This window comes from Myodes glareolus, chromosome 14 (assembly GCF_982192425.1).
Source record: "Myodes glareolus chromosome 14, mMyoGla1.1, whole genome shotgun sequence".
Taxonomy (NCBI): domain Eukaryota; kingdom Metazoa; phylum Chordata; class Mammalia; order Rodentia; family Cricetidae; genus Myodes; species Myodes glareolus.
This window is the reverse complement of record NC_142039.1, coordinates 59,808,226-59,833,607: the sequence shown is the minus strand read 5'-3', so window position 1 is coordinate 59,833,607 and position 25,382 is coordinate 59,808,226. Positions and strand designations below refer to the sequence as shown.

At 36.4% G+C, this 25,382-nt stretch overlaps 1 protein-coding gene and 1 pseudogene across 1 annotated transcript in view; both read left to right on the top strand.

The window, feature by feature from the left end:
- The window catches only part of Ranbp9 (RAN binding protein 9), an 81,854-nt gene that overhangs the window by 38,481 nt on the left and 17,991 nt on the right, over positions 1 to 25,382 (top strand). Inside the window, exons 3-10 of the mRNA XM_048417438.3 lie at positions 6,593 to 6,645; positions 7,910 to 8,077; positions 12,514 to 12,536; positions 16,243 to 16,427; positions 18,559 to 18,671; positions 19,964 to 20,072; positions 21,887 to 22,077; positions 25,205 to 25,349. Coding sequence (XP_048273395.3) covers positions 6,593 to 6,645; positions 7,910 to 8,077; positions 12,514 to 12,536; positions 16,243 to 16,427; positions 18,559 to 18,671; positions 19,964 to 20,072; positions 21,887 to 22,077; positions 25,205 to 25,349 — 987 coding nt within the window. The remainder of the gene's footprint in view (positions 1 to 6,592; positions 6,646 to 7,909; positions 8,078 to 12,513; positions 12,537 to 16,242; positions 16,428 to 18,558; positions 18,672 to 19,963; positions 20,073 to 21,886; positions 22,078 to 25,204; positions 25,350 to 25,382) is intronic.
- On the top strand, positions 15,587 to 15,687 carry LOC125398116 (U6 spliceosomal RNA; annotated as a pseudogene).

Here is a 25,382-nt window from a genome sequence, read left to right as displayed (position 1 = left end):
CCCACTGGGGATGATACCACCCCTGAGCGGGTGGTCCTAGAGTATATAAGACAGCAGATTGAGCAAGCCATGGGAGAGCCAAGTCAGTAAGCAGTATTCCTCCATGGCTTCTGCTTTAGTTCCTGCCCCAGCTTTCCTTTGTGATGGAGTAATTAACCTGAAGTGTAATGCAAAATAAACCTTTCTGCCTAAAGTTAGTTTAGGTCATAGTATTTGTGGCGAGCAAATCAGAATGTTCCTGTTGTTCTTCCACAACAGACTTGTAGGCACCTGGGAGTGAGCACACACAGTCACAACCTGTATTCTTCTGGAAGCTAGGTTGGGACTGCTCACTTCAAATGGCACAGGGTGTGTGGGCCTTCTTAGCAGTCCTCAGCCAGCCTGCAGATGCTTCTTACTGTTCTGTCACCTTTGCCTCACTCACAATAGGCTCTTATTAGTAATATTCCTCGGAATTGTCATTAACTGAAAGTTATTAGCTGGGAATGGCCTGCTATTTACCTAAGCTTTGTCTTTTCTTGGAATTCTGTATTTGTATATGTAAACTTTAAAATCATTTTCTTCTGGATTAAGAAATTGGATTGGAATGTGCCTTGAAATGTACTGTTTGTATGCGAAACTTTCACAGGGATCACCTAAGACCATCAGAAAACACAGGTATTTATGTTATGAATCCTAATAGTAGCAAAATTACACTTTATGAAGTACCAACAAAAATAATTTTATTGTTGGAGGTCACTACAACATGAATTGTATTAAAGGGTCACAGCATTAGGAAGGTTGAGAAACGCTATTTTAGAAAAAAAAAATCTGTTGTCAAGTTATTTAGATACATATGCCTAGAGATTTGCAACATTGTTTTTGAGCATTGCTATAAAACTTTTATTAATATTGTGTAGTTTTGTGACTAATACACTGCTCCTGTTCTCAGCTGGAAGTCAATTACAATTGGTTTCTTTAATATCCAGTTACCCTTCAAAACTGCCTAGCTAATTTTAAATGCTTTGAGTGGTTTCTTTGGTTTTATATGTATGTAATTATACCAGTTACAAGTGGATATATTGCCTTTTAATGTTTTACTGGTTATTTTTTGTTTTATATTAAGTTTTGTAGAATCTCCAAAACAATGTTTAACACAAGCAGCTCCTTGTTCCTGTTTGTAGTAGACAATGGCTTTGCTGTTGTTCACGGTTATTGTTTTGTGTGGGGGTTATATTGGAGTTGGGGGGAAAAGAATACTATATTAAGTAACTTCCTTTTATTACTTTACTGAATGTTTTGTGAGGAATGGTGACTGAACATTATCAAATGGCATTTAAAATCTTGATACAGTTATAGTCAACATAGACATTTGACAGCTGAACTCAGTTTACTGCTTCTTAGTTTTGCACTTACAGGTGTATTATATTTATTTCTGTTTTAAACCTTCCCAGCTTCTGTTGGTGTTTATAAGATTTTGAAAATTGTGTGTTGTCCTAGAAAGTCTTTATTATCAGCTTGATAAAGCCTAGAGTCGTCTAGAATTGACTTAACCCGGGACCTCCTGCCTAGAGATAATGTGATATTGCTCACTCCTATTATCAGTTATCAGCACAGCAGTTAGCATGCTGTACCACTGAAGAAAACGTTCCCCAGACCGAGGTAGCTCAGTGGGGAAAGTTTTTATCTACAAACTTGAAGGCCTGCATTGAGATCCCTGGTGGCTTTGGTCTGTCACTCCTGTGATAGGGTTTTAGTAAAGGTGGATCCTGGGGGTTTCACTATCCAGCCTCTCTATCTAGTAAAATGGCCTACTCTAAGTTCTGTGAGAGACCCTGTCTTGAAAAATAGAGAGGATGACACCATCATTTGCCTTCAGTAATCGTAGACTCTGAAAAGTACTTTTGATTTGCATTTTCCTCATGGCTAAGAATTTTGAACACTTTCTTTTTATTGGCCTTTTCTATTTCTTTTGAGAACTGTGTTCAGTCACATAGCATAGTTTTGATTGGTTGTTTGTATTATTATGTTTTAGTCTTTATATAATTCCAGTTAATAATCTGTGGATTATAGCTGGCAGTGATTCATTATGTAGATTGCTTGATTAACTGTTTTCTTTGCTGTATGCAAACTGTTTTTTTTTTTTTTTAATTTCTAGAGGTTCCATTTGTCTTTGCTGGCATTAGTTCCTGAGTGACTAGAGCAAGGCCCCAGCAAGACCTTGTCTAAGTCAGTATCTTGAAGTGTTTTATTTACTTTCTCCTTAAGCAGCTCAGAGTTTCAGGTCTTATGTTAAGGTCTTTGATATAGTTGAGGCTGAATTTTGTATGTGGTGAGAACAAATATTTAGTTTCACTCTTCTTCATGTAGACATCCAATTTTACTCAAGGCCATTTGTTAAAGAGGCTTTTTTGCCTTGGGTATTTTTTTGGCATCTTTGTAAAAAGATAGACGAAAAACAGAAACCGGTGGCTGTAGCTCCAAGAATTGTATCCGGATCTCCCCTCAGTTGCATTGGTCTATGTGTTGTTTTGTTAGTGCCATGCCCCTGCTTTACTAAGGCTCTGTAATGCAACTTCAAATTATGTATAGTGATAACATTCAGCATTATATTTGCTCAGGATGGCTTTGAAGGTCTGTCTTAATTACCTTACACTTTACTAGGACAAAATACCTGGCCAAAGCAACTTAAGGTAGGGAGAATTTGTTTTGGTTCACAATTGATGGTTATATCCCTTGCCTAGTGAAGTCATGGCAGTAGGAGTTTGAGGTGACTGGTGAAATTGCATCCACAGTTAGGATCCAGTCAAGTTGAAAATAAGCATCACGCTGAGTGAGTTTTTTTTTTTAAATGTTTTGTCAACATTTTGCCTGTACTGCATGCTTTTCTGGTGCCCATGGAGGCCAAAAGAGGGTATCGGGTCCCCTAGAACTGGAGTTACAGACAGTTGTGAGCTGCCATATGGGTGCTGGGAATTGAACCTGGATCCTCCAAATACTCTTACCTGGTTAGCCATCTCCAGCCCCTGTGTGAAATCCTTTTAAATTTTTGATTTAAGATGGATGTTTCAGTTTTTATGAAGAGTGGCATTGGAATTTTGATGGGGTTTACATTGAATTAAATACATAGATTATTTTTCGTTAGGAGAGTCATTTTACAGAATTATTTCAATCCATGAGTATGGAAAGTCATTCTGTCTTCTCCTGTCTTCAGTTTTAAATGGTTTTTTTTTTAAAGATTTTGTTTATTTATTATGTATACAGTGTTCTGCCTACATGTATACCTACAGACCAGAAGAGGGCATCAGATTTCATTACAGATGGTTTGAGCCACCACGTGGTTGCTGGGAATTGAACTCAGGACCTCTGGAAGAGCAGTCAGTGCTCTTAACTACTGAGCCATCTCTCCAGTCCCCCAGTGTTGAATGTTTTAAAGTTTTCCTGGGTTGATGAAATGACACATCAAGTCAGGGTGCTTGCTGGCAAGTCTGAATACCTGAGTTCATGACCAAAGATCCACATGGTAGGAGAGAACTAACTCCTACATGTTGTCTTTTAACATCTGCCTGCACACACAAAGATGCATAAATGAAACTCTTGTAGAACACTTTACTTTGGTTTGTAACTGGAGGTTTCTCTCTCACCTGCCAGTTCCCCCAATAACCACTCTGAGGCTGATACTAATTACAAACTGTTTGTCTGATGGCTTAGGCTTCTTACTAACTAGCTCTTCATATAAATCAACCCATTCCTAATCATCTGTATATCACCACGTGACCTTGTGTTACCTCACATCTTGCTTCTTTGGCAACTGCTGGTGTTTTCCAGACTCTGCCTTCTTTTTCCCTGTATTTTTCTTTGTATTTCCTGCCTAGCTATAGTCTGTCCTGCCAAAGGTCAAAACAGCTTCCTTATTAACCAGTGGTAATAAAACATATTCACAGCATACAGAGGGGCATCCCCCATCATTGGTTAGTTGTTTTTTTTTTTTCAAAGTATATACATAGGTGTGTATGTATTCACCTTGGCTATGAGTGGGATTATTTCCCTGATAGCTTTCTTGGTATAGGGAGGCTACTTGGTTTTGTATGTTAATTTTGTATCTTGCCACTTTTCAGAGTTTATTAGTTCTAGTGGAGTCTTTAGGGTCTTTCATATTCATATATAAATTATACTTTGCAAATAAGAATAGATTGACTTCTTCCCCATTTGTGTCATTTTGTTTAATTTTTGTCTTACTCTCTAGCTAAGACTTCCAATACCATACTGAATAAGAGTGAGTTAAGGAGAAGATAGCTTTGTCTTAGAACTCTTGGTTTTAGTGGAAATGCTTTTAAGTCTTTTACACCATTTATTGTAATGTTGTCTATAGGTTTATTATACATAGTATTTATTGTGTTAAATTCTTTATACTCTCATTTTCTTCAAGACTTTCTATCATGAAACAGTACCTTCAGAAGCCTTTTCTCCCTTTTATGGGATGACCATGTGGATTTCTGTCCTTGTCCATTTATATAATTTGTAATGTTTATTATAACTAGCCATCCCTGTGTCTCTGGAATTAAGCCAACTTGATCATGATAATCTCCTTGGTGTTTCCTCTAATTCAGTTTGTAAATATTTTCCTGAGTGGTTTTTTTTCCCCTTTCTTTCCCCTCCTCCCACCCCCCCTTTTTTTGTATCTTTGTTTTTATTAGTTACTGTTCTGTTACTGTGAAGACACCAAGACGAAGGCAACCCTTGAGAAAGCCTTTGCTTAGTTTCGTAAGTTGGTCCATTATCATGGCAAGGAGTATGGTGGCACATATGGTGCTGGAGAAGTCGCAGAGAGTTTTACATCCTGATCCTCAAGCAGGTCCGCAGAGTAGACTGGGCCTGGCATAGACTTTAGAAATCTCAAAACCCACCCCTAGTGACAAACTTCTGCCAACAAGGCCTTACTTCTGAATCCTTCTAATCCTTTGAAAGAGTTTCACTCCTTGGCGACTAAGCATTCAAGTATATGAGCCTATTGGGGTCATTCTTCAAACCACCACATATGTCTGTCAGAGAGATTGGCCTGTAGCACGATTAATAAAAACCCAGAGACAAAAATTGGGGTTCAGCCTGAAGGTCGGAAAAGCAAAACAGCCAGCCATTGGCTCTTACCTCTACCTCAATCTGAAATGGCCATCCTGCCTCCAGGAATCTCAGAATGAGACTGTGCGTTAGAGCTGTCTCCTCCCTTCTTATATTTCTCTCTAAGGCTGGGATTAAAGGTTTGCACCACTACCGCCCCTTTCAGTGGCAAAGGGATTAAAGGTGTGTGTCACCACTGCCTGGTTTGTAAGGCTGATCAGTGTGGCTGTTTCACTCTGAACTTCGGCAAGCATTATTTATTAAACTACAAGTGAAATATCACTACATTGGCCTATGGTTTTGTTTTTTAATGTCTTTATCTGTAACTGGCGTCAGAATTTATACTGGCTTTATAATAAGTTGATACTGTTCTGTCCCTTCCTATTTATTGTAAGAGTTTAGGAAACATTTGTTTGTGAAGTTTCTGTAGAATTCAGCTGTCAATCTATTTGGATTTAGACTTTGATTAGGTTTTTTTTGTTTTTTTTTTTAAGCTAAGCAATTGTGACATTTATTTATAATGGTGGTATGTGATGGTCAGAATAGTTTATGGGAAGTTAGCTTTTTGCTCCTTTATGGGAGTCCCAGCACCTTTACCTGGTGAGACATCTCACTAACTGGGTTTTTTGTTTTGTTTTGTTTTTTAGTTGCTGTTTCTATCTCACTACTTCTTATAGATCTGTTTGAAATATTCATCTCCTTTTGGTTTTATTTTGGTAGGTCATACATGTTTAGAAGAAATTATTCTTTTTCTTTTAGATTTTCCAATTTAGTAGACTGTATAATATTTTTAAGGTTTGTCATTGTTACCTTTTGAACTACTTTGGTATATGTTGTAAAGGCTTCCTTTTCATTTCTCATTTTTAAAACTGGGTCTTTTTTCTTTTGGTTAGCTTGGCCAAGGGTTAACAAATCTTAATCTTTTCAAAGAAGTAACTTGGCATTAGTGATGTGTATTATCATTAGTTTCTAATTCATCAATTTTGGCTCTGATCTTATTTCTTTCCACTTACTGATGGTAGGTTTTTCTTGTTCTTGTTTTTCCAAAGCTCTAAGGTATATTGTGAAGTTATTTGATCTCTCAGATTTCTTCTTATTTGCACTTAGAATGTAGTATTGGCACTTTGTGTATATGGAGGTCAGAGGACAACTTCTAAGAGACAATCACTGTGTGGATCCTGAAGTCTGAACTCAGGTTATCAGGCTTGGCTGTGGGTGTCATTTCACCTACTGAGCCATCTCTCCGGCCCTTACTAATATTTTCAATGTGCTTATGAGTGATTACTGTAGTTTGCTGGGGATCTAGTTTTTTTTTTTTTTTTTTTTTGCCAGTTAATAGTGCTTTTTGTTGCTATGGAATACACTGTAATAACATTTCTGTGACTACCTTACTTAGGAGCTTCAGTTTGGGCTTGGTTCTGAATATGTTTTAGAGTGTTTAGTGATTTGTTTATATCTGACTGTAATAACCTGCCTTTCCTTTGTTCTCCAACAGCTACATGGGAATTGGTCTTTCTGCTCAAGGTGTGAACATGAATAGACTACCAGGTACACTTGCAAGTGAATTACAGTATTGTTAGAGCCTTAGGACTGATATTTCTGGTTAAAATTTTTAAACGATACTGAGGTTTTTTTTTTTAAATTAGTCACTTATATTATGAATTCTAAGTGGAAGTTGAGTGGAGTTTAAATGTATTTAAATTTCATGTTCTTTTGTAGAACATACATAGCATAATACCTCTGCTTGTTTTTCTGTTATTGTTTTGTCCTTTTTAACTTTACATACTTGTATCAACCACTTGAAACATTTTAATTTGACCGGTTCTGTTGTCACCAGTCACATCCTGACCTTTAATCTTTAAAGGGAGTTGTGTGACCTTGTAAGAGTATAGATAAATGACAGAAGTGAGTTCAGGAGTGTGCAGACAGAAGGAATTGATTCTGTCTCCTGATGTTAAAAGTCAATAGTAGAGGAAATTTTTTTAATGTAAAATACAAACTAGCCTATACAAAACTACAGGAAATACACTGAGACATGAACATATCAAGCCAGTACTGCTGCCATCTAATTATATTCTTATGTAATTTGATGTGCTTTCATTGTGTGTTTTTGCTAAAAGTTAAGAGGGCTTAAGTGAGGTCTTAATTATAAGAATGTGTGTAAAGAGATCAAAGGTTACATGACTTTTACATATGGATCACAGTCTTGAGAAATTTGTGGTAAATGAAAATTATAATCTAGGACTGGAGAGATGGCTCAGTGATAAAGAGCATTGCCTGCTCTTCCAAAGGTCCTGAGTTCAATTCCCAGCAACCACATGGTGACTCACAACCATCTGTAATGAGGTCTGATGCCCTCTTCTGGCCTGCAGGCATACACACAGACAGAATATTGTTTACATAATCAATCAATAAATATTTTTTAAAAAAGAAAATTATAATCTATTTTACATTAAAGTTTATGTGTGTTATTCATAGTAGAGCAAAATTCCTTTGCTGTATTAGCTAAAGAAGTAATTCATGGAATACATGCCCCAGCTGTGACTGCTGTGTTTATGTTCATGTTCCTGGTAGGAATCCTTTCTCTTCAGTACTTCTTTTTAGTGTTCTGGGTGGTGAGTTTATTTTGCTTAATGCTTTAGACAACATTTTAATGCTGAAATCTCTTTATAATATAGTTCTTAAGAGTGTAGGTGTACATTTGGAGGTTTATGTGTTGTGCTATTCTGGCACAATCTTAAAACATTAGTGAATAAATGACAGCTGAGGAACTTTATTGTTCATTGTAAATATACTGAACCTGTCTCTCTAGGTTGGGATAAACATTCATATGGTTACCATGGGGATGATGGACATTCATTTTGTTCTTCTGGAACTGGACAACCGTATGGACCAACTTTTACAACTGGTGATGTCATTGGCTGTTGTGTTAATCTTATCAACAATACCTGCTTTTACACGAAGAATGGACATAGTTTAGGTACTGAGATGTTGTATTGCATGCAAAATGACCAAATATTGTGATTATTTTACTAGTGCTTGATGGTTATATTTAATATGTGGTTTGATGAACAGATACCTTTTTTAATTCTGTTTATATGGATTTAAGGAAGTGATAAAAATTCATATCCTGTGAAGGCTAACAACTTATCTTATGTACAGACGTAACAGTAGAAGTGCTGCTTAGTATTAAGCCATTCATTCTAGTGATAGAAATTCCGGCTTTGGTTTGAAAAAATTCTTTACTAGTTATCCAGTTCTCTAGTAAAATAGTATCAGTTCTAAGAACAGTGAACAACTCAGTATTTCTAGCAAAAGATCAGAATGAACATAATTACATTAGATAGATATGCTAATGGTGACTGCTGAAGGATGGTGTCTGAGACAGTTTGTGGCACAGGACAATTAAATATGTAACAGAAACAAAAGATGGGGGCTAAAGTGTGTTAATGGAACAAAGAAACATTGCAAAAATAATAGGAAATTAAAGACTTTAGCTGAATTAGGTATGCTCATTAGCTTTGTGTGTAGTTGTTAGGTTTTTTTTTCCTTTAAGAATGTATTTTTATTTTATTTATGGGTACACATGGACATGTTTGTGTGAATGAATGCCATGTATGCGTGGGTGCTGGAGGAGGCAGAATGAAGGCGTGGGATCTACTGAAGCTGGAGGTACTAGTGGTGTGAGCTGCCCAGTGTGGGTGCTGGGACCCGAACTTGGATCTTCTGGAAGAGCAGGAAGAGTTCTTAACTGCTGAGCCATCTCTCTAGCCTTCATTTCTGTTTAAATTGAAAGAAATAGGAAAGCTAGTAAGACTAACACTTTTAAAACCTTACATTTTTCTCATTGGGAAATTTAATATGCTCATAGCAAATTATTTCTAATGGGCTCAAGTGAAGAGAAGCAAAAACTAAATAACCTTAGAGGGCATAAACAGCTTTACTTGTGGATAGGAGCTTGAAAGTTTGAAAGGCGTCGTCTTACCTATAATGGAATTTCTTAAATGATAAACATTTGTGTTCTATTACATAGAAGAGAATTCTGCACCTCAGTTTGCCTTGCAGCAGTTTTCCGTAGTGCCCCAGCACAGGCCATGGGCAAAGGCTTTGCATTTCTCTCCAGCCTCATATTTTCACTTAGAATTATTTTTTTAAATTCTGAGGTGCCTCTTTTTTTTTAAAATATGACTTAAAAGTTGTTACAGGTCTATCAAAAAAAGTCTTATATTCTCATCCATGTATCATGTTAATGACCCCATGCAGATATGATAATACTAGTCTTGTTCTGACTGCTTAAACTGTTTAAGATCTTAAACTTAAGGGAAGTCTGCTTTTAGGTTTGACAGCTCAAAAATGCAAAACAAGACATTTTTAGAAAACCACAATTAGCCTTTTTAACACTAATTTTTTAAACTTTTCAGAGAAGAAATTTTATTTTGGGAGATGGGAAGATCACAGGTGATGTGATTTTTTTCCTATTAGATTTTCACAAACATTTAAATCAAACCTTTTCATTGAATAAGAAAGCCATTTTAAAAGGTAAGATGCTTAAGAAAAGGGTACCTAATGATGGAATTACGTTCTGATTTTCTGTAAATTTGAAATGTTTAATGGTGTGCATAAATCTAATAAATTTTGAGCTTATAGGTAATGTAATAATGGTTAACCAGGTCCTTTCAGTCAGTCTTGACTGTTTTTGACTCTTGGCTTCTTTGCTGTGTGACCTCAGGCAACTTGCTGAACATTTCTAAGTTCATAAAAAACATTACCTGTAACACATCAGTGTTTAGAACCACAGTAAGTTCTTCAGGGAAAACTGAAATGATATCTGAAAAGTTATAGTTGCTGAGCACCCCTGTTTGGCTGGGGTGCCAGTGCTGCAGAGGTGACACTGGTAAACAAGTTATTCCTCTGAACAGAACCTCTCGAGAATTGACAGCCAAAGCTGCCTCCTGCCTGTTTTAAATCAAAGCTGCTCTTAAACACAGCTCCACCCGTTCATTTACATCTTTCCAGTGGCTGTAGTAGCAGAGTTGGAGAGTGGTGGAAAGCAGAAAGTATTAACTAGTTGACCGCTCCCAGAAAAGGGCCTCGGGATTTTAGTCTGGACTCCAGAGTCTAGAAGATCAAATACTGCTCAGCTCCTGACCTCGACTCTTGCCAAGGGCATCTGCAGAGGGGACTTCTACAGTAAAGCTAGTGGATTAGTTTTCAAAATGTACTATACAAAGAGAAATGGAGAACTTTTTATTTTGAAAAGTAAGAGACGTTTACATATATAGAACTTAACTAACTTGAAAAAATTTAATGTATTTTCTTATCAAACATCATTTGTTAGCTGAAGATAACATTTCAGAAAACTTCTTGACAAGTCAGGAAATTGAAAAATAAAGTTTAAATAGTTGTACCAGCTTCTTTATAGGCACCTTTTTGTGACCTGAACCACACATGCTGTGAATGCTTACTTGGCAAATGTCTGAACTTGTTGAACTCTGGAACTAATTTGGATTTTTTATTAGCATTCCTGATAAGAAACAAAAACTTTAGCAATTATTGACAAGATTTTTTTTGATTAAAAAATGTAAATTTGGACATATTTATTATAAATACATATTTTTGAGAAAAATAATTAGGCTATATTATAAAAAATATTAAAAATGAGATAGTCATGTTTTGCTAAAATGTTCTCTTATTTTCTGTATTGTTTAATTTTCTGATAATTTTGGTATAAATTTTTCTATTTAGCTCTCTAAATATAGTCAAAATATTTTGTATGGAATTACAAAAACAAAATAGCTTTCAGCTTTGCTTTCTTTTTGACAGATGAACACAGTTTACTTATTGGTAAAAGTCATAGAAGCAAAGATTTATCGACCACAAAGCATTATTTTTACATTAAAATATATTAAATATGTAATTAATATATTGTTAAATAGATGTTAGATATCTTTTATCTGAAATGCTTAGGGCCAGAAACAGTTCAGATTTTGGATTGTAGGATATTTGTATGGGTTTGTGTAATATATACATATATAAAATGAGATATCTTTGAGATGGAACCCAAGTGTAAACAGGAAATTCATTCAGGTTTCATATATGCCTTGCACGCACACCACGAAAGTAATTTTATGACCTACTTTTAGTATGCCTACATTTTGAATATGACCTATCACGTGTGTTGAGGTAGAATTTGACACTAATAGCTTCATTAGTTTCAGTTTAGAATTGTTCCGACTGTGATATTTATATTCCCTGTCTTTTTATTATTTTAATAAGTAGAATCAGTTTACGGTTGGGTGATTTGCTGTTGCCACAGCACTAGGTACTCTTATACTTTAGATGCTTTTCACAGCAGGAGAGATGCTGGTGCTGGGGTGGTAGTTACTTCCAGTGTGTGACTAGACATTGCTTTGACCTTTGAGGTCAGTGAGGTACTGCAGAAAGCCTCACCTCATCCGTTGTGTTCTTTAGTTAAGAATGCTGGTAGACTTATGCCATTACCAGTATTTCAGCTGTATTTGGTACATGACTGTGTTGAAATTCTTGTTGAGGCATCCAGGAACACTCTTCATCCTTCAAGAAGAAATGGATTTCTTTTGTTTTGTTCTGTTTTTGAGATACGGTCTCAGCATGTAGCCCAAACTGGCCTCATTAAAGGTCCTTGTACTTCAGTTTCCTGAATGCTGGGATAACAGGCATCCATTACTATTATGTTCTGGCAAGAAACCATGTTTTGTTTTAAACATAAGCATTATACTTGCTTTTGTTTACCTTTAGAAAAAAACAGAGAAAATGTCTGTTCCTTTCGCCTAAAGTGCTTTTTATTTATTTGGTTTTTGTAAACAGTGTCTCTTATACCACAAACTGAGTTTGAATTTGCTGTGTCGCTAAGGATGACCTTGAACTGCTCATCTTGCCTCTGTATTCTGAGTGCTAGAATTACAGACATGCACTATAATGTTGAGCTCCAACCTAAAATTTTGTAAAAGCTAAATATAGACAAGAATTAAGTGGTGAGATAGATAATACAGCTTGCAGGCGAAACAATCAAATCTGACACTGTTGCAACCAGTGTTCTCACTCATGTAACTCTGAAGGTTTGTCTAAGATCATTCTAAAGCTCTAGGATTAATGCCAATATCCCCAAAATATAGTATGTGCACGTGTGTGTGTGTGTGTGTGTGTGTGTGTGTGTGCGCGCGCGCGCGCGTGTCCGTGTGTGCTCAATAAGACTGATGATCCATAGTAGAATAGCATTCACTCAGATAGACATTAGTGTTAGTGAGAAAAATTAGGCTTTCCTTTCACCTTTTCTTCCTTTGCTATTCTCTACCTTTGTTTTAGTTAGATATTTAGCTTTTTGATATTACTTGCCTTTGAAAAAAAGCCACTAATACCTTTCTTTTTTCTTTATAGGTATTGCTTTCACCGATTTACCGGTAAGACATAATTTCTTGAAAGATGTTTTTCATTTTTATCTAGAAGAAACTAGAAGTAGACATGTAGAGCAGTCTCGCTTATAAGTATATGTGCTGTGCATCAACTAGAGGGTCCTTCTCTGCTTACCCTGGAGCATCAGAAGTTAAGCTCTAAATTGCATGGCATCCTGTTGTACAACATAAAATTATCCAAAATACTCTTTTGATTGTTTGTGGATTAGGCCTGTGGCCTTCTTTGTAATAAGCACTCGTTTACACTGGGGTATGCCCCAGCCCTAAAACACTCTTGTTACTGTGCATTCATTTAGAATGTTATGTTTGAACATGTCAGCGAAGGGTTGTACAATTGTAACTGTTCATTCATCTAGGAATATTGGAAACCTGCTATGTTAGGTGCTGTGAATTTGGTGTCGTTTGGCAGCCAAATTAGAAAGTAAGCACATGAAAAATAGTGAATTGTGACATTTTAAAGGAGTTTATATACTTTGGAGAGAGATAGGACATGCTGGCCAGAGTCATGGAAGCTGCCCACTTTACTCAGACTGGGACTTGAGCGGAGACTTTACAGAGTAAGTCAGTGAATGTGTAGGGCAAGAGTATTTCAGACAGCGGGGAGGAAAGGTCAGGCAGAGTCCAAGACAGGATTTAGGAGCTAATGAGATAGCTCACCAATCAAGAACACATGTTGTTCTTCCAGAGAATTAGAATTCAGTTCCTAGCACCCATGCCAGACAGCTAATAACTACCTGTAATTCTAGCTGCAGGACATCTGACACACTCTTCTGGCCTGTGTAATATCGTATTCATATACATATACATAAATAAATAATCTTTTAAAGAAAAGGAAAGAACTTGATTTTAAGATCATAGGCCTGAGGAACTGAGAGAATGAATGGTGGAGATAGGCCTGCTTTTAGTCCTATCTAAAGCAGAAAAGTTTTCTTTGTATCAGAGGATCAAACTGTAGGTTCTTGTGCTTGGTAGGGAAAAGCTTTAGCACTGAGCTACACCCAGCACTTGTGTTTTATTTTTAGGACAGGCATTCTCCATGTTGCTCCATCTGCCCCTAAACTTGTGCTTGAGCGATTGCTCACGCAGCCCTTCTGCCATAGCCCTCCTAGAAGACACCACACCTGGGTTTGTTGGAACATTTTGGGGGCAGAGTGAGTAATTTAGTTTGATGTAAGAGTCAAGGTCAAGTATACAGTTGGGGTTGCAAACTGGAATTAAGATAATTGTCTGCTATAAACTTGAGGGCCATTTGGCATTTAGGTGTCAAAGTCTTAAAGCTGGTTGTGAACAACATGCAACTATGTGTTGACCCAGAAGAGAAGTGGGCAGATTTCTAGGACATGGTAAGTTTAGGGGAAATAAGGAACTATCAGAGAGAAATTTGAGAAGTAGAAGCCTGATGAAGATATGAATTAAGGAGGAGTTGTATTACTATTTTCTTGTTGGTAAGATGGTAAAACATCACCATCACAGGTGACTTGTGGAAGAATTTGTTTTGACTTATGTTCCAGAGGGTAAGAGTCTTATCATGGCACGGAAGTCTGGCAGCAGGCATTATGACAGGAGCAGGAGATGAAGTGATTGCATTCCCAACCACAAACCCGAAGTGGAGAGAACTTGAAAGTAAAGAGAGAGATTATTAATTCTCAAAGCTTGTCCTCCAGTGACATGTTTTCTCGTAAACTTCTCCAAATAATATCACGAGCTGGGGACCAATCCCATGAGAGATAGTGTTATTCAAACAATCAGAGGAGTCATCAACTATATCAGTGCTGTGATGTCTCCTGTCTGTGAGAACCCAGAGTAGATAAGAGACTGTGGATGACTTTGGTAATGGGGAAAGTAGAGATTTAGGGCAGTAACTGGTGGTGGAAAGCAGATGAGTAGGAAAAAAATTGAGTTAGATTTGGCAGAATATTGTTAAGTGATTCACTAGAAAACAGAAAGTTGATATAATACAGAGAGGAAAACTAATATAGTGACCATCTTCTTCAAAAAGCAAGTGTGTAAGTGGAGGGAATTTGCTTTTAAATAGAGCATTTATGGGGGTGACAAGCAAGGTGGCAAAGTATACAGGTGCAAATTATTTTGTGTGGGAGCGTATACATATGTGGTGAGGGTGCGCACACCAGAGGAGAAGAAGATCTATTGCTCTCATGAACCCAAAACTTGCAGTTTCCCAGCCAGTTAGCTACTGCAGTCCACCTGTCTCTGTTCTCAGTGTAGGCCTTATCTTCCAGGAACAAAAGCTCTTCAGCTGATAGTCAATGATGGGTAAGAGCTTGTTTGGCAGGCCAATCTAAGATAGGCACAGTCAGTCAGCTGCTGAGCCCTCCTGAGGCTGGGTCAACAAGGCCTTAGCTAACTCTGGCTCCCACTGAGTTGCCATATAATAAAAAAGGGTGGATATGTGGGAAGATAAGGCCTACAACCTGAGAGATGAGTCAACCTATATCACTAGATATCTTAATAATCTAATAAGACTTTGTATTTATTTTGACATACTATTTTGTTTCTGTTTTGTGTTACTTGTTGAACAGTTATTTTTAAATATTTAGTCTGCTGTAAAATCTTTTTCTGCACACATTTTATCCCCCTTTAATATCTACCTTGTTGTGAAAATGCTTGTGATAACTACAGTTAAAAATAATAAAGAAACAAGGCACAAATCCACGTACTAAAGGCATGGAAGGGTTTGGAGTCTCAGAATAAAGATGGGGCTTGATCTAGTATTGTTTGCCTCTGTTCTGTCTTTGCTAGTAGTAGAGCGACCCTGAGCAGTTGTTTAACTTGCACATCTGTGAAATGGCAACAAGTACCTCACAGGCGATTTTAATGAGTGGACCTGGGGTTTAATGAACACTCAGTGTGTGATCTCTTTTTGGATGCAGCAGTGGATTAATCACAGCAAAAGAAGGAATCCTGACTTTTTACATTTGATTTTTTTTTCCAGGTTAAAATCTTAGGGTATTTTTGAATGCATTTCAGTTTGAATATTCATATTTGTCTCTTCTTCCTTTGAAATTGTACATTTGAGCTTTTATTTTGCATTAAGAATCCTCTAAATTGGAACGGTAGAAGATTAGATTGGCCCCTGTTCAAGGGTGACACATAAATTCACAAAGCGTTGTGTATTTTTTTTAAAAAAAAAAAAAAAAAGGAAAGAAAAATCCCCATGGTGACACTATGTCTTGCGTAATGCAAGCTTTTACCACTGACTTTATAAAGACGGGCTTCCAAGTGTGCTGTTGATGATTGTAGTAAATTATAAATGGTATTTTCTGTGAACTAGCTGTAATGTACATTTTGTAGACATGTAGCTTATATAAAAGCTGGGATAAGCCTTAGTTGTGTGTTAATCCTAAAGCTTTGTAACTGTTATATGACGTTTTAAGAGCATGGGTTAGATTTTTCATATATTAGACATATAGTGCTACATGGATTATGCCACAGGGTCTCAGAATCATTCATGTAAATATCTTAGTTGTTTACACTTTCTTGATGATTAGAGTTTAGAAAATAGCAGTTTTTGTCCAACACATAAGGTGGTGTTTTAGTTGTCTTCCACTAATATTTTGATTGAGATTTAAAAATGTTTATGAAGTAAATTTATGGTTCTATTCTTATATTGCAAAGAAAATGAAGTCTTTAGTGTATAATCAATAGATATTTAAAGAAATATGTTGTCTTACAGCCAAATTTGTATCCTACTGTGGGGCTTCAGACACCAGGAGAAGTGGTTGATGCCAATTTTGGGCAACATCCTTTTGTATTTGATATAGAAGACTACATGCGAGAATGGAGAACCAAAATACAGGCCCAGATAGACCGGTTTCCTATTGGGGATCGAGAAGGAGAATGGCAGACCATGATACAAAAGTAAGAGCAAGGAATTTTGAATATACAGTATTTAAACACTGTTTATAAGGCAAACTATTCCTTTTTAAATTAAAGATATGTATCTAGAAGTCTAGGTTAAATCCTAATCATTTGTGTGTACTATTGATTGTATTTTAATCTCTCAAAAAGTAATTTGACAGTTAAAATAAAATGATTTAAGGCACATAGAGAATTGTATTTGTTTGACTTAATTGGATGGAGGAAATAGTGATGCTTGTTCATTTACTTTGTTAACCTTAGTAATATTGCCGAGTGGATTCTGTAGATTATACAGTCAAATTTCTAATAATGTTGGCAAAAAAATAGATAGGTTTTAAAGGTGTGACCTAGATGTTATGTTTTGGGATCTGTGATTTAGGAACATGACCTCGAACACCTTCCTCAGCAGTAGTTCAGGTACAGTGGTGGTGGGGGGGGGGAAGAATGGCTGTTTGCTTACTTCAATGTGGAGATGTATGGAGTATAGTCAGAATGCACATACACCGTTTCCCAGGGCGAGTTGTGTGGGTTCTCTCTCTGTGAGAGTGTCAGTAGGGGGCCTCTAATTATTGGAGTGAGCTCCTTTTCTTTCTATTTAGCATTTAAATTCAGAAAGACTATAATTGTTCCTATCCAAGAATCTAACTATAGACCTCTACCTTAAAGGCTTTAAAATTTAAATTAATTTTTAAAATTTGAGTAAGAAAGATGGCTCCACCAAGATGGCTAAAGTTACCTTGCTGCTGAGCCTTTCCACCTGAGTTCTATTACTGGAACCCACATACTGTAAGAGAGAACCACTCCTGCAGGTTGTCTTCTGACCTCCACATGTGTGCCATTGTGTGAGTATACACGCACACCAAATAAATTTGAAAAAAATAAATGTAATTTTAAAAATAAAAAAGTCTTAGTAACTATTTTTAATGCTATTTTTTATATAAGTTACCATTAGACACTTAGGATAAGATAAAGGGAAGAAGACCAAGGAGCAATTGACTGTGGAGTTAGCCCAAGTGCAGCATAAATACTTTGAATTCATTAATAATAATGGAGGATGGCCAGCAGCAGAGAAGAAAGTAAGTGTTAAATCTGTTACTAGGAAGAGCTTTTCACTAGCTTTATATATTTGATTTATGTTGTAGAATTTCATGAGAAACAGCAGGAAACTGAATTTCTATGTAGGTCAGCTTTTTTAGACTATACATCTGTCCAGAAGTCCAGAGACACTGTCTGGCTATCATTAGGAGTAAATGACAGTTATTAAAACGTGAAGTAGATAGTACACATACAAAACTTAAATATCATAAAGTTAAAATTGTGATTGTATAATCTAGGCCAAGAAAATAGCTAAGATCTTTAGATGGCATCAGTGTGACATGGTCGCGAAAGTGTATTTTTAATTGCTTTAAAAGTTCTTCAGTTTACAATTCTAAGAAAGTCTTTTTGGGTTTCATTTAGAGAAGACAGTGGTTGGAGGTAACCGATGTTTGATTAATGTTGTTGTATTACCAGTTTGCTAGCTATTCGTGGCTTTTTAAAACATAGGATTGTTGTCTTAGTAATGTATTGTCTGTAAACTGCAAATTAATTTCCTGTTCAAAACCAAGTTGATTGCAAGATTGATTCCTTATTGTTTAATTGACCCCTGTGGGTTTGTTCTGAACATTTCTCTCCCTGGGCTAACATCAATGTCTTTCTTCAAACTTTGAGATCCCATCTTATTGGATTAATGAGCACAGAAAGTATTTGAACCTTTAAAATACCAGGAATTAATCAGTTATCTCAAAATTGGGTGTTTTACACCTAACTAACATGTTATTGGGATATCTATGTTTAAGGTGAGGTAGAAATTATCATTAGTAGGATTAGATAACAGGAAAATGAATTAGGAGCCAGGGGAGAAGGATCCAAGAATTAAAAAAAAAATGATTTAATGTCTTTGGTCTTATTTTAAATTATCTTTTAGACTATCCATAACTTATATTAAAGTTGAGAGTCATAGAGCCTGGCTTTAAGGAAATAGATTGATTTTGTAATACCAGATTAGAGTTTGTTAACAAAGCTTGTTATCTGAAACATGTATTCTCCCAACTAAAAGATATGTTTTTTTTTCTTTGTTTTTCCTCTTAAGAATGGTTTCATCTTATTTAGTCCACCATGGGTACTGTGCCACAGCAGAGGCCTTTGCCAGATCTACAGACCAGACTGTTCTAGAAGAATTAGCTTCCATTAAGAATAGACAAAGTAAGAACATCATGGTGCACAGCAAATACTTGTTTTTAAATTATAAGTTTGGTTGCTTTACCTTGTAGAAATTTTATTCTTTTTAATTAAAAATTTCCTGAGTATATTGTTTTAAAGTGGATGCCTTCAGATTTATTTTCATTTACTTTTTGAATGTTTTTGTTTTGTGCCAGGGATGAGGAGTTCTTCTGTTTGAGACAGGGTCTCATAGCCCAGGGTGACCTTGAGCCTCGTTCTTGTGTCACACTCATTGACAGTTTTGAAATTTTTAAAGAAAAATTTACACTGGAGTTTTAAATATAGAAATAATCTTGTAGAACTTTAGAAAGAAATGCCTTTGTCATATTTCCATGCAAAGATTGCTTTCCTGTGGTTGGAATTGAGGTCGTCAATACAACCTGGTGCTCTGGGTTTGCTGTCAGCACCTGGTAGGTGGAGAGGGTGGGGTTGGACAGCCTTTTTAAACTTCTTAAAATAGGAAGCATTTGATACAAAGAAAGTTTTCTTTTGTTGCTTTGGTGACAGTCTTGATGGCGATAGTGTATAAAAGAATGTTTTTCTTTGAAAGAAATCTAAATATCTTCTGATTTTCTCTGAAATTTAAGGTGGTATTGGTTTTAAGTATTTATTGCTTATGGCCTTGAGCTGGCCAGTGCTGGTATTGTTTTAACCAGGGCAAAGCATGCTGACAGTAGATGTAAGTTAGTCATCAGAGGAGGTCCCACCCGATGGGCAAGAGTAGAAAGATGAAACAGAGCAAACAAGTAACACTGATTGGTGAGAGGACCCTATTATAGGCCAGAAGGCCAGAGTGATGCCAGTTGGAGCATGCTGTAGTACATGTTATACTGGTCTTTCTCACCGCCCCTGCACACTCCTGCAGAGGAGGTCATTTACTTGAGTAGTCTATGTCCTCAGTGTCTAATTTAGCAAAGTTCTGATCTTTTCGAAGTCTGGTGTTCCAGTCCTGAGTCAAGGTCTGAGAAGACATTTTAAGTGTCAATAGTCCTCTAATTCTACTGTTTGGAAATATAGTACTGCTCAATGGATATTTTTCCTGTAGTACTTACATACCCATTCATGATATTTAAAGTAGTGTCTGAAGATACTTGTTTTTCTAATTTTTAACGTCTGAAATATTTCCTTGGATTCCCTAATCTAAACTTAAAAGGTTTAAAAAGAGAGTTTAATAGTAATTATTTTAGAGGTTTTCACTGTTAGTTTTTTTCTGGAGTGACTTAAGGATTTCTCTGCTTTTGTAGAGTTAATATTTTGCTTTCTTTTCTGAATAGGAATTCAGAAGTTGGTGTTGGCAGGACGAATGGGAGAAGCCATTGAAACAACACAACAGTTATACCCAAGTTTACTTGAAAGAAATCCCAATCTCCTTTTCACATTAAAGTGAGTTTTAGTAAAATGTTTTTGTGCTACACATCTTAAGTAGCTAAAATTATCTTTATGATTTGTGGTTTTGATATTTTATTTTGCTTTTTTTCAGATATTTACATACACTTTTATAATAGAGAACGTTTAAATGATATTTTTAAAAATGTGGAGCTGGGCAGGAGAGATGACTGAGAGATTAAGAGCACTGGCTGCTGTTCTTCCAGAGGTCTTGAGTTCAATTCCCAGCAACCACATGGTGGCGCTCTCTCTCTCTCTCTCTCTCTCTCTCTCTCTCTCTCTCTCTCTCTCTATATATATATATATATATATATATACACACACACACACACATACACACACACACACACACACACACACACACACACACACACACACACACACATATATATATATATATATATATATATATATATATATATATATAATTCTGGTGCCCTCTTCTGCCCTGCATTGCAGGCATACATGTAGGCAGAACACTGCATACATAATAAATAAGTAAACCTTAAATAAATAAAAATTTTAAAAAGATGTGGAGCTGAGGATGTGCAGCTCAGTGACAGGGCAGGTGCTTACAGTGTGTACAAATGCAGAGAGTGCGCTGAGATCTGTAAGCATGTGATACTTTGCTTTTATCATCCATCCAGTCTCACTTAAAATGTGAATGTCTTAACTTAGAAGACAGTGATCTCAGTTTTCTCCTGAAAGGTACCCGAGTAACTTAATGACTATATTGAAAATTTATAGTAAAATATACATAAAATTTTACCTTTTTATCCATTCTTAATGTGTGTTACTATATGTTTAAGTATGCTTATGTTTTGTACATCCTGCCATTAAACACTAGCTTTTTCCTTGCTTGCCAACCAAGAGCCCTCATTCAGTATTGGTTGTTTTGTGGCCTGCTTAGTCACTTAGCATAATATCCTTAAGTTTTGTCTATATTGTAGCATGTGCCAGAATTTTCCTTAAGTGTGAAGGCTGGAGATCATCCCATTGTGTGGATGCACTGTTCTTCTATCTGCTGATAGGTGCTGGGGTTGCTTTTGTCTCTCTGCCATTGTGAATAATTCTGCTGTGCACATAGGTTTATGAGTATCTAGTTAAGTCCTAGCTTTCAATTCTCTTTTACTCACAAGTAGAATCGCTGGCTGATGGTTGTGCTTAACATCTTGAGGACCTCCTGTACTGTTCTTCTTGATGAATCCTTTGATTTACTGTAGAAAGTTTTCAGTCTTTACACATCATCAACACTTGTTTTCTGCTTTTTAGGTTATAGACATCCTAATTTGGCATTAAAATTTTTTGATGATTCTTTTTATTTAAGAAAGATGGACGTGTGGGGCCTGGGGGTACATGCCTATAATCCCGCACTCATAAGACAGAAATAGGTGGATCTCTGAGACTTCAAAACCAGTCTGGTGTTCACATAACAAGTTTCAGGCCAGCCTGGACTACAAAGTATAACCCTGTTTCAGAAAGAAAGAAAGTTGGATGTTACTGAAGTTAGGATTTCAGTCTTTCAAGTAGTAGAAAGTCTTTGTAAGCCAAATATCATTTATTTTGCCTCACAGTAAAAGCCAGCAGAGATTGGTAATGCATGAAGCCTGGGGTAAGGAAAGACAGGAGAAGGCTGTGCTTTGTACCTCTCTAAGTATGTGTGTATCTAAAATCTCGTTTTACATAACTCACTTGATGTGATACCAAGAAAAATACAGATTTTAAGTTTTAAAATGAGTATTTTTTTAAATTTTATAGCTGTGAACAGACTTGATGAATGTGCCTAAATAAACTTCCTTTTTTTCTTTCAGAGTACGTCAGTTTATAGAAATGGTGAACGGTACAGATAGTGAAGTACGGTGTTTGGGAGGCCGAAGTCCAAAATCTCAAGACAGCTACCCCGTCAGTCCTCGGCCTTTTAGTAGTCCAAGCATGAGTCCCAGCCACGGAATGAGTATCCACAGTTTAGCACCAGGCAAAAGCAGTACTGCACATTTTTCTGGTGAGATGCAGTCTTTCAAACTTTTACTCTTCTTTATATAATTTTGAGTTCGAAAAATTTTTTTAAATCTAGACATTCTTTTTTCAATTGTATATGTTTTGTGTAAAAAGAAAAACCAGATTCATTAGTCCCAAGAAGTATCACAAGGCATTGAGATTATTAATAGAGCTTCATAAATAAATGTCAATCTTCAAAAAGAGTTGTTACTAAACCCATTGACAATAATGAGAAAATAATCATATGAAATAAGGATTTAAAGTGGTCTGGCTATGCTGTCCCACAAATTACCAAGCCTTGTTGGCTTCCTTTTTTTCTTGATTCATTCCATCTTTTTTTTTTTTTCATTTTGCAAATTTATGTTCTTTCCTAGTGCCAGGTGGTGATGGCACATGCCTTTAATCCCAGCACTCAAGAGGCAGAGACAGACGGATCTCTGTGAGGTCAAGGCCAGCCTGGTCTACAGGGAGAGTTCCCGAATAGGCTCCAAAAAAGCTCCAGAGAAACCCTGTCTTGAAAAAGTCCCCTAAATTATTTTCTTTCCTGTCTGTTTTTCAGGTTACTTACTACTCGGAGTACAGCTCTTGGTGTTGTTGTGATTCAGATTTTTTCTGTTGGCTCTCTTGCCATCACTTCTACAGATCCTTTTCTAACTCTCCTCCTTCTCTCTTTGCCTCTTTAATTCTGTTTCCCAACATGAGCCTTAGCTCTCTGTATTTAACTTTATTTTTGTTGTTTAATTCTTCATTATTTATTCCTTGTATTAGCAGATTAAACAAGTAGTATTTCCCCAGGTACTGATTTAGAGATGCTAAGAAGCACCAACAAGTTTCACAAAGACTGGCATCTTTACATGCAATTTTAATTCTTATTATAAGCTAAGAAAAATAATAATTTAATGTAATAGGCTAAATACACACACAGCCTGTATGTCCTGAACTACTAGGAGTGATTTGTATAACCATGTATGCTTTTATTCAAGTATATTTTTCCAACACAAAGTAGTTTAAGTTATGTCAATAAGAACTACCCCAAATGCTTGTCCTGTCTTTCTTGTTGCTGAAAACATTTATCAACCCAAAAGATTTTAAATCAAAGGACTCCTCAGCACAGAAGTACTAACATAAAACTTAGTTTCTTTACAAAAACAAAAAAAAAACACAAAACACTACTCTTTTGAAAGGAATGTTAAAGCAAAGGATCTATTACAAATAAACATTTCTTATTAAACAAAACCAAACTAGCCATTATCTTTAATAACCTCTCAGGCCATTGTTTTCTAAAACCATCAGCTTCATAGAGCCTGAGTCTCAACTTTGGTAAATTGAAAAGGACATTTAGATTTCACATATTATGTATATGGCTTGTAATGTAGAAATCTTCCTAAATCAGAAACCTTTCTTTACCCTTTATATATGAAACTGTGTGGTTTGCAGTATTTTAATTTGAGTTTAGTCATTAAAACCCAGGAAGCAATTCAAATATGGCCAGATAAAGCAGGCTGTTGTAGGCTCAGATTAGAATTCTAAAACTGAAAACCTCTTTCATTACATACCTATCAGGGCATTTCTGTAGAAAACTGTTATAATATATAGTTTCCACAGGAAATGTCATAGTTTCAGAAATTGTTGGTGGTCTCAAGATCCATAATTGGCTTGGCAATAGCTGTTCTAGCTAGTTCGAATTCTTCACTCATAGTAAGTCTGTCTTCAACTCTAGCAGACTTCCTTGGGTCCTTTTTAGTTAAGAAGACAGAATCTTCAAACTTGCACTTGCCTTTGTCTTCTAGTTGACATTGCATTGTAAGTAATTTCTGTGATGAACTGACAAGCTCTTCAGTAATATCCATTGATTTAGCGTTAAGGATTCTGCTCATTCCCAAAGCCATACACATAACCTGTAATTCTGTAGGAAAAAAAATTATTTTACTCTGTCTACATTCTGTTCTTCAAGTTTGTTTGTTTGTTTGTTTCTCCCTCCCTCCCTCCCTCCCTCCCTCCCTCCCTCCCTCCCTCCCTCCCTCCCTCCCTTCCTTCCTTTCTTCCTTCCCTCCCTCCCTCCCTCCCTCCCTCCCTCCCTCCCTCCCTCCCTTCCTCCCTTCCTTCTTTCTTCCCTTCCTCACTCATCTGGCATCCTACCAGCTTGTCAGCTTGCTAAGTCTGTCTTTACTTTATAGAGCAGACCCAGTGATGGAATGGCTTTATTCCCAACAAGTCATCCCTGTTCTTCCCTGTGTTCTGTACTGCTTTATTTCAGGATTTTTGACTCACCTCCCATATGATGAGAACAAGCTTGCATGTCTGTATCTTCAGCCACCACCTCTTTAGTATCAGACAGTTAGTGTATTCATATGAAAGGGGATGATTATAACATGCCACATAACGGCATTTCTATCAGTAACAAGCTATGCAAAGTGGCCCCATGTGGTGTTGATGGAGCAGAAAAACGTCACAAAATCACATGATATTTCTATTGTGATTATTATTATGACAAAGTATAAAAATACATACCATTATATTCTGATTTCTTATGAATGTTTTGCTTGCATGTATGTATGCTTATGTACCACGTGTGTGTATTGGCAGGAGAGGCCAAAGAGGGCATCGGAGCTGAGTTATAGATGGCTGTGAGATAGCATGTGGGTGCTAGAATTCTAGCCTAGGTCTTCTGCAAGAGCAGCTGGAACTCTTAATTACGGAACCATCTTGCTAGCCCTGTATTATGATTTCTTATATCATGTAGTGTAGTAACATGCTATCCAGATTTGTAGCCTCAGAGGCATAGGCTGTCCCACATTGCCTAGATAGACTGGACCATCTAGAATTTTTTAAGAATACTCGATGTTAGCGCTACAATAGAATCATTAACCCAGTTCTCATAATTTGTCCCTGCTAGTAACACTGTAGGACCCTCACGAATGATTGTGGGGATTAAGTAAGATCTGTAATGAAACTTGGAGAAAATAATAGTTTACAAAGAAGTTTTAATACACTGTCAAGCTTTAAAAAATACTTCTAAGTACCCCATTGGCCTTCTTGCATTCTAGAAGTGTAAAATATAAAAGTATTATTGACAGCCTAATCAAATGGTTGTTTGTTTCTAGTAGTATCTTTTTCTGTTTTCTTACCAGGTTTTGAAAGCTGTAGCAATGGTGTAATATCAAATAAAGCACATCAATCATATTGCCATAGTAAACACCAGTTATCCAGTTTGAATGTACCAGAGCTAAACAGTATCAATGTGTCAAGATCACAGCAAGTAAATAACTTCACCAGGTAATAAAGTGATTTCCTTACCTTTTGTATTAA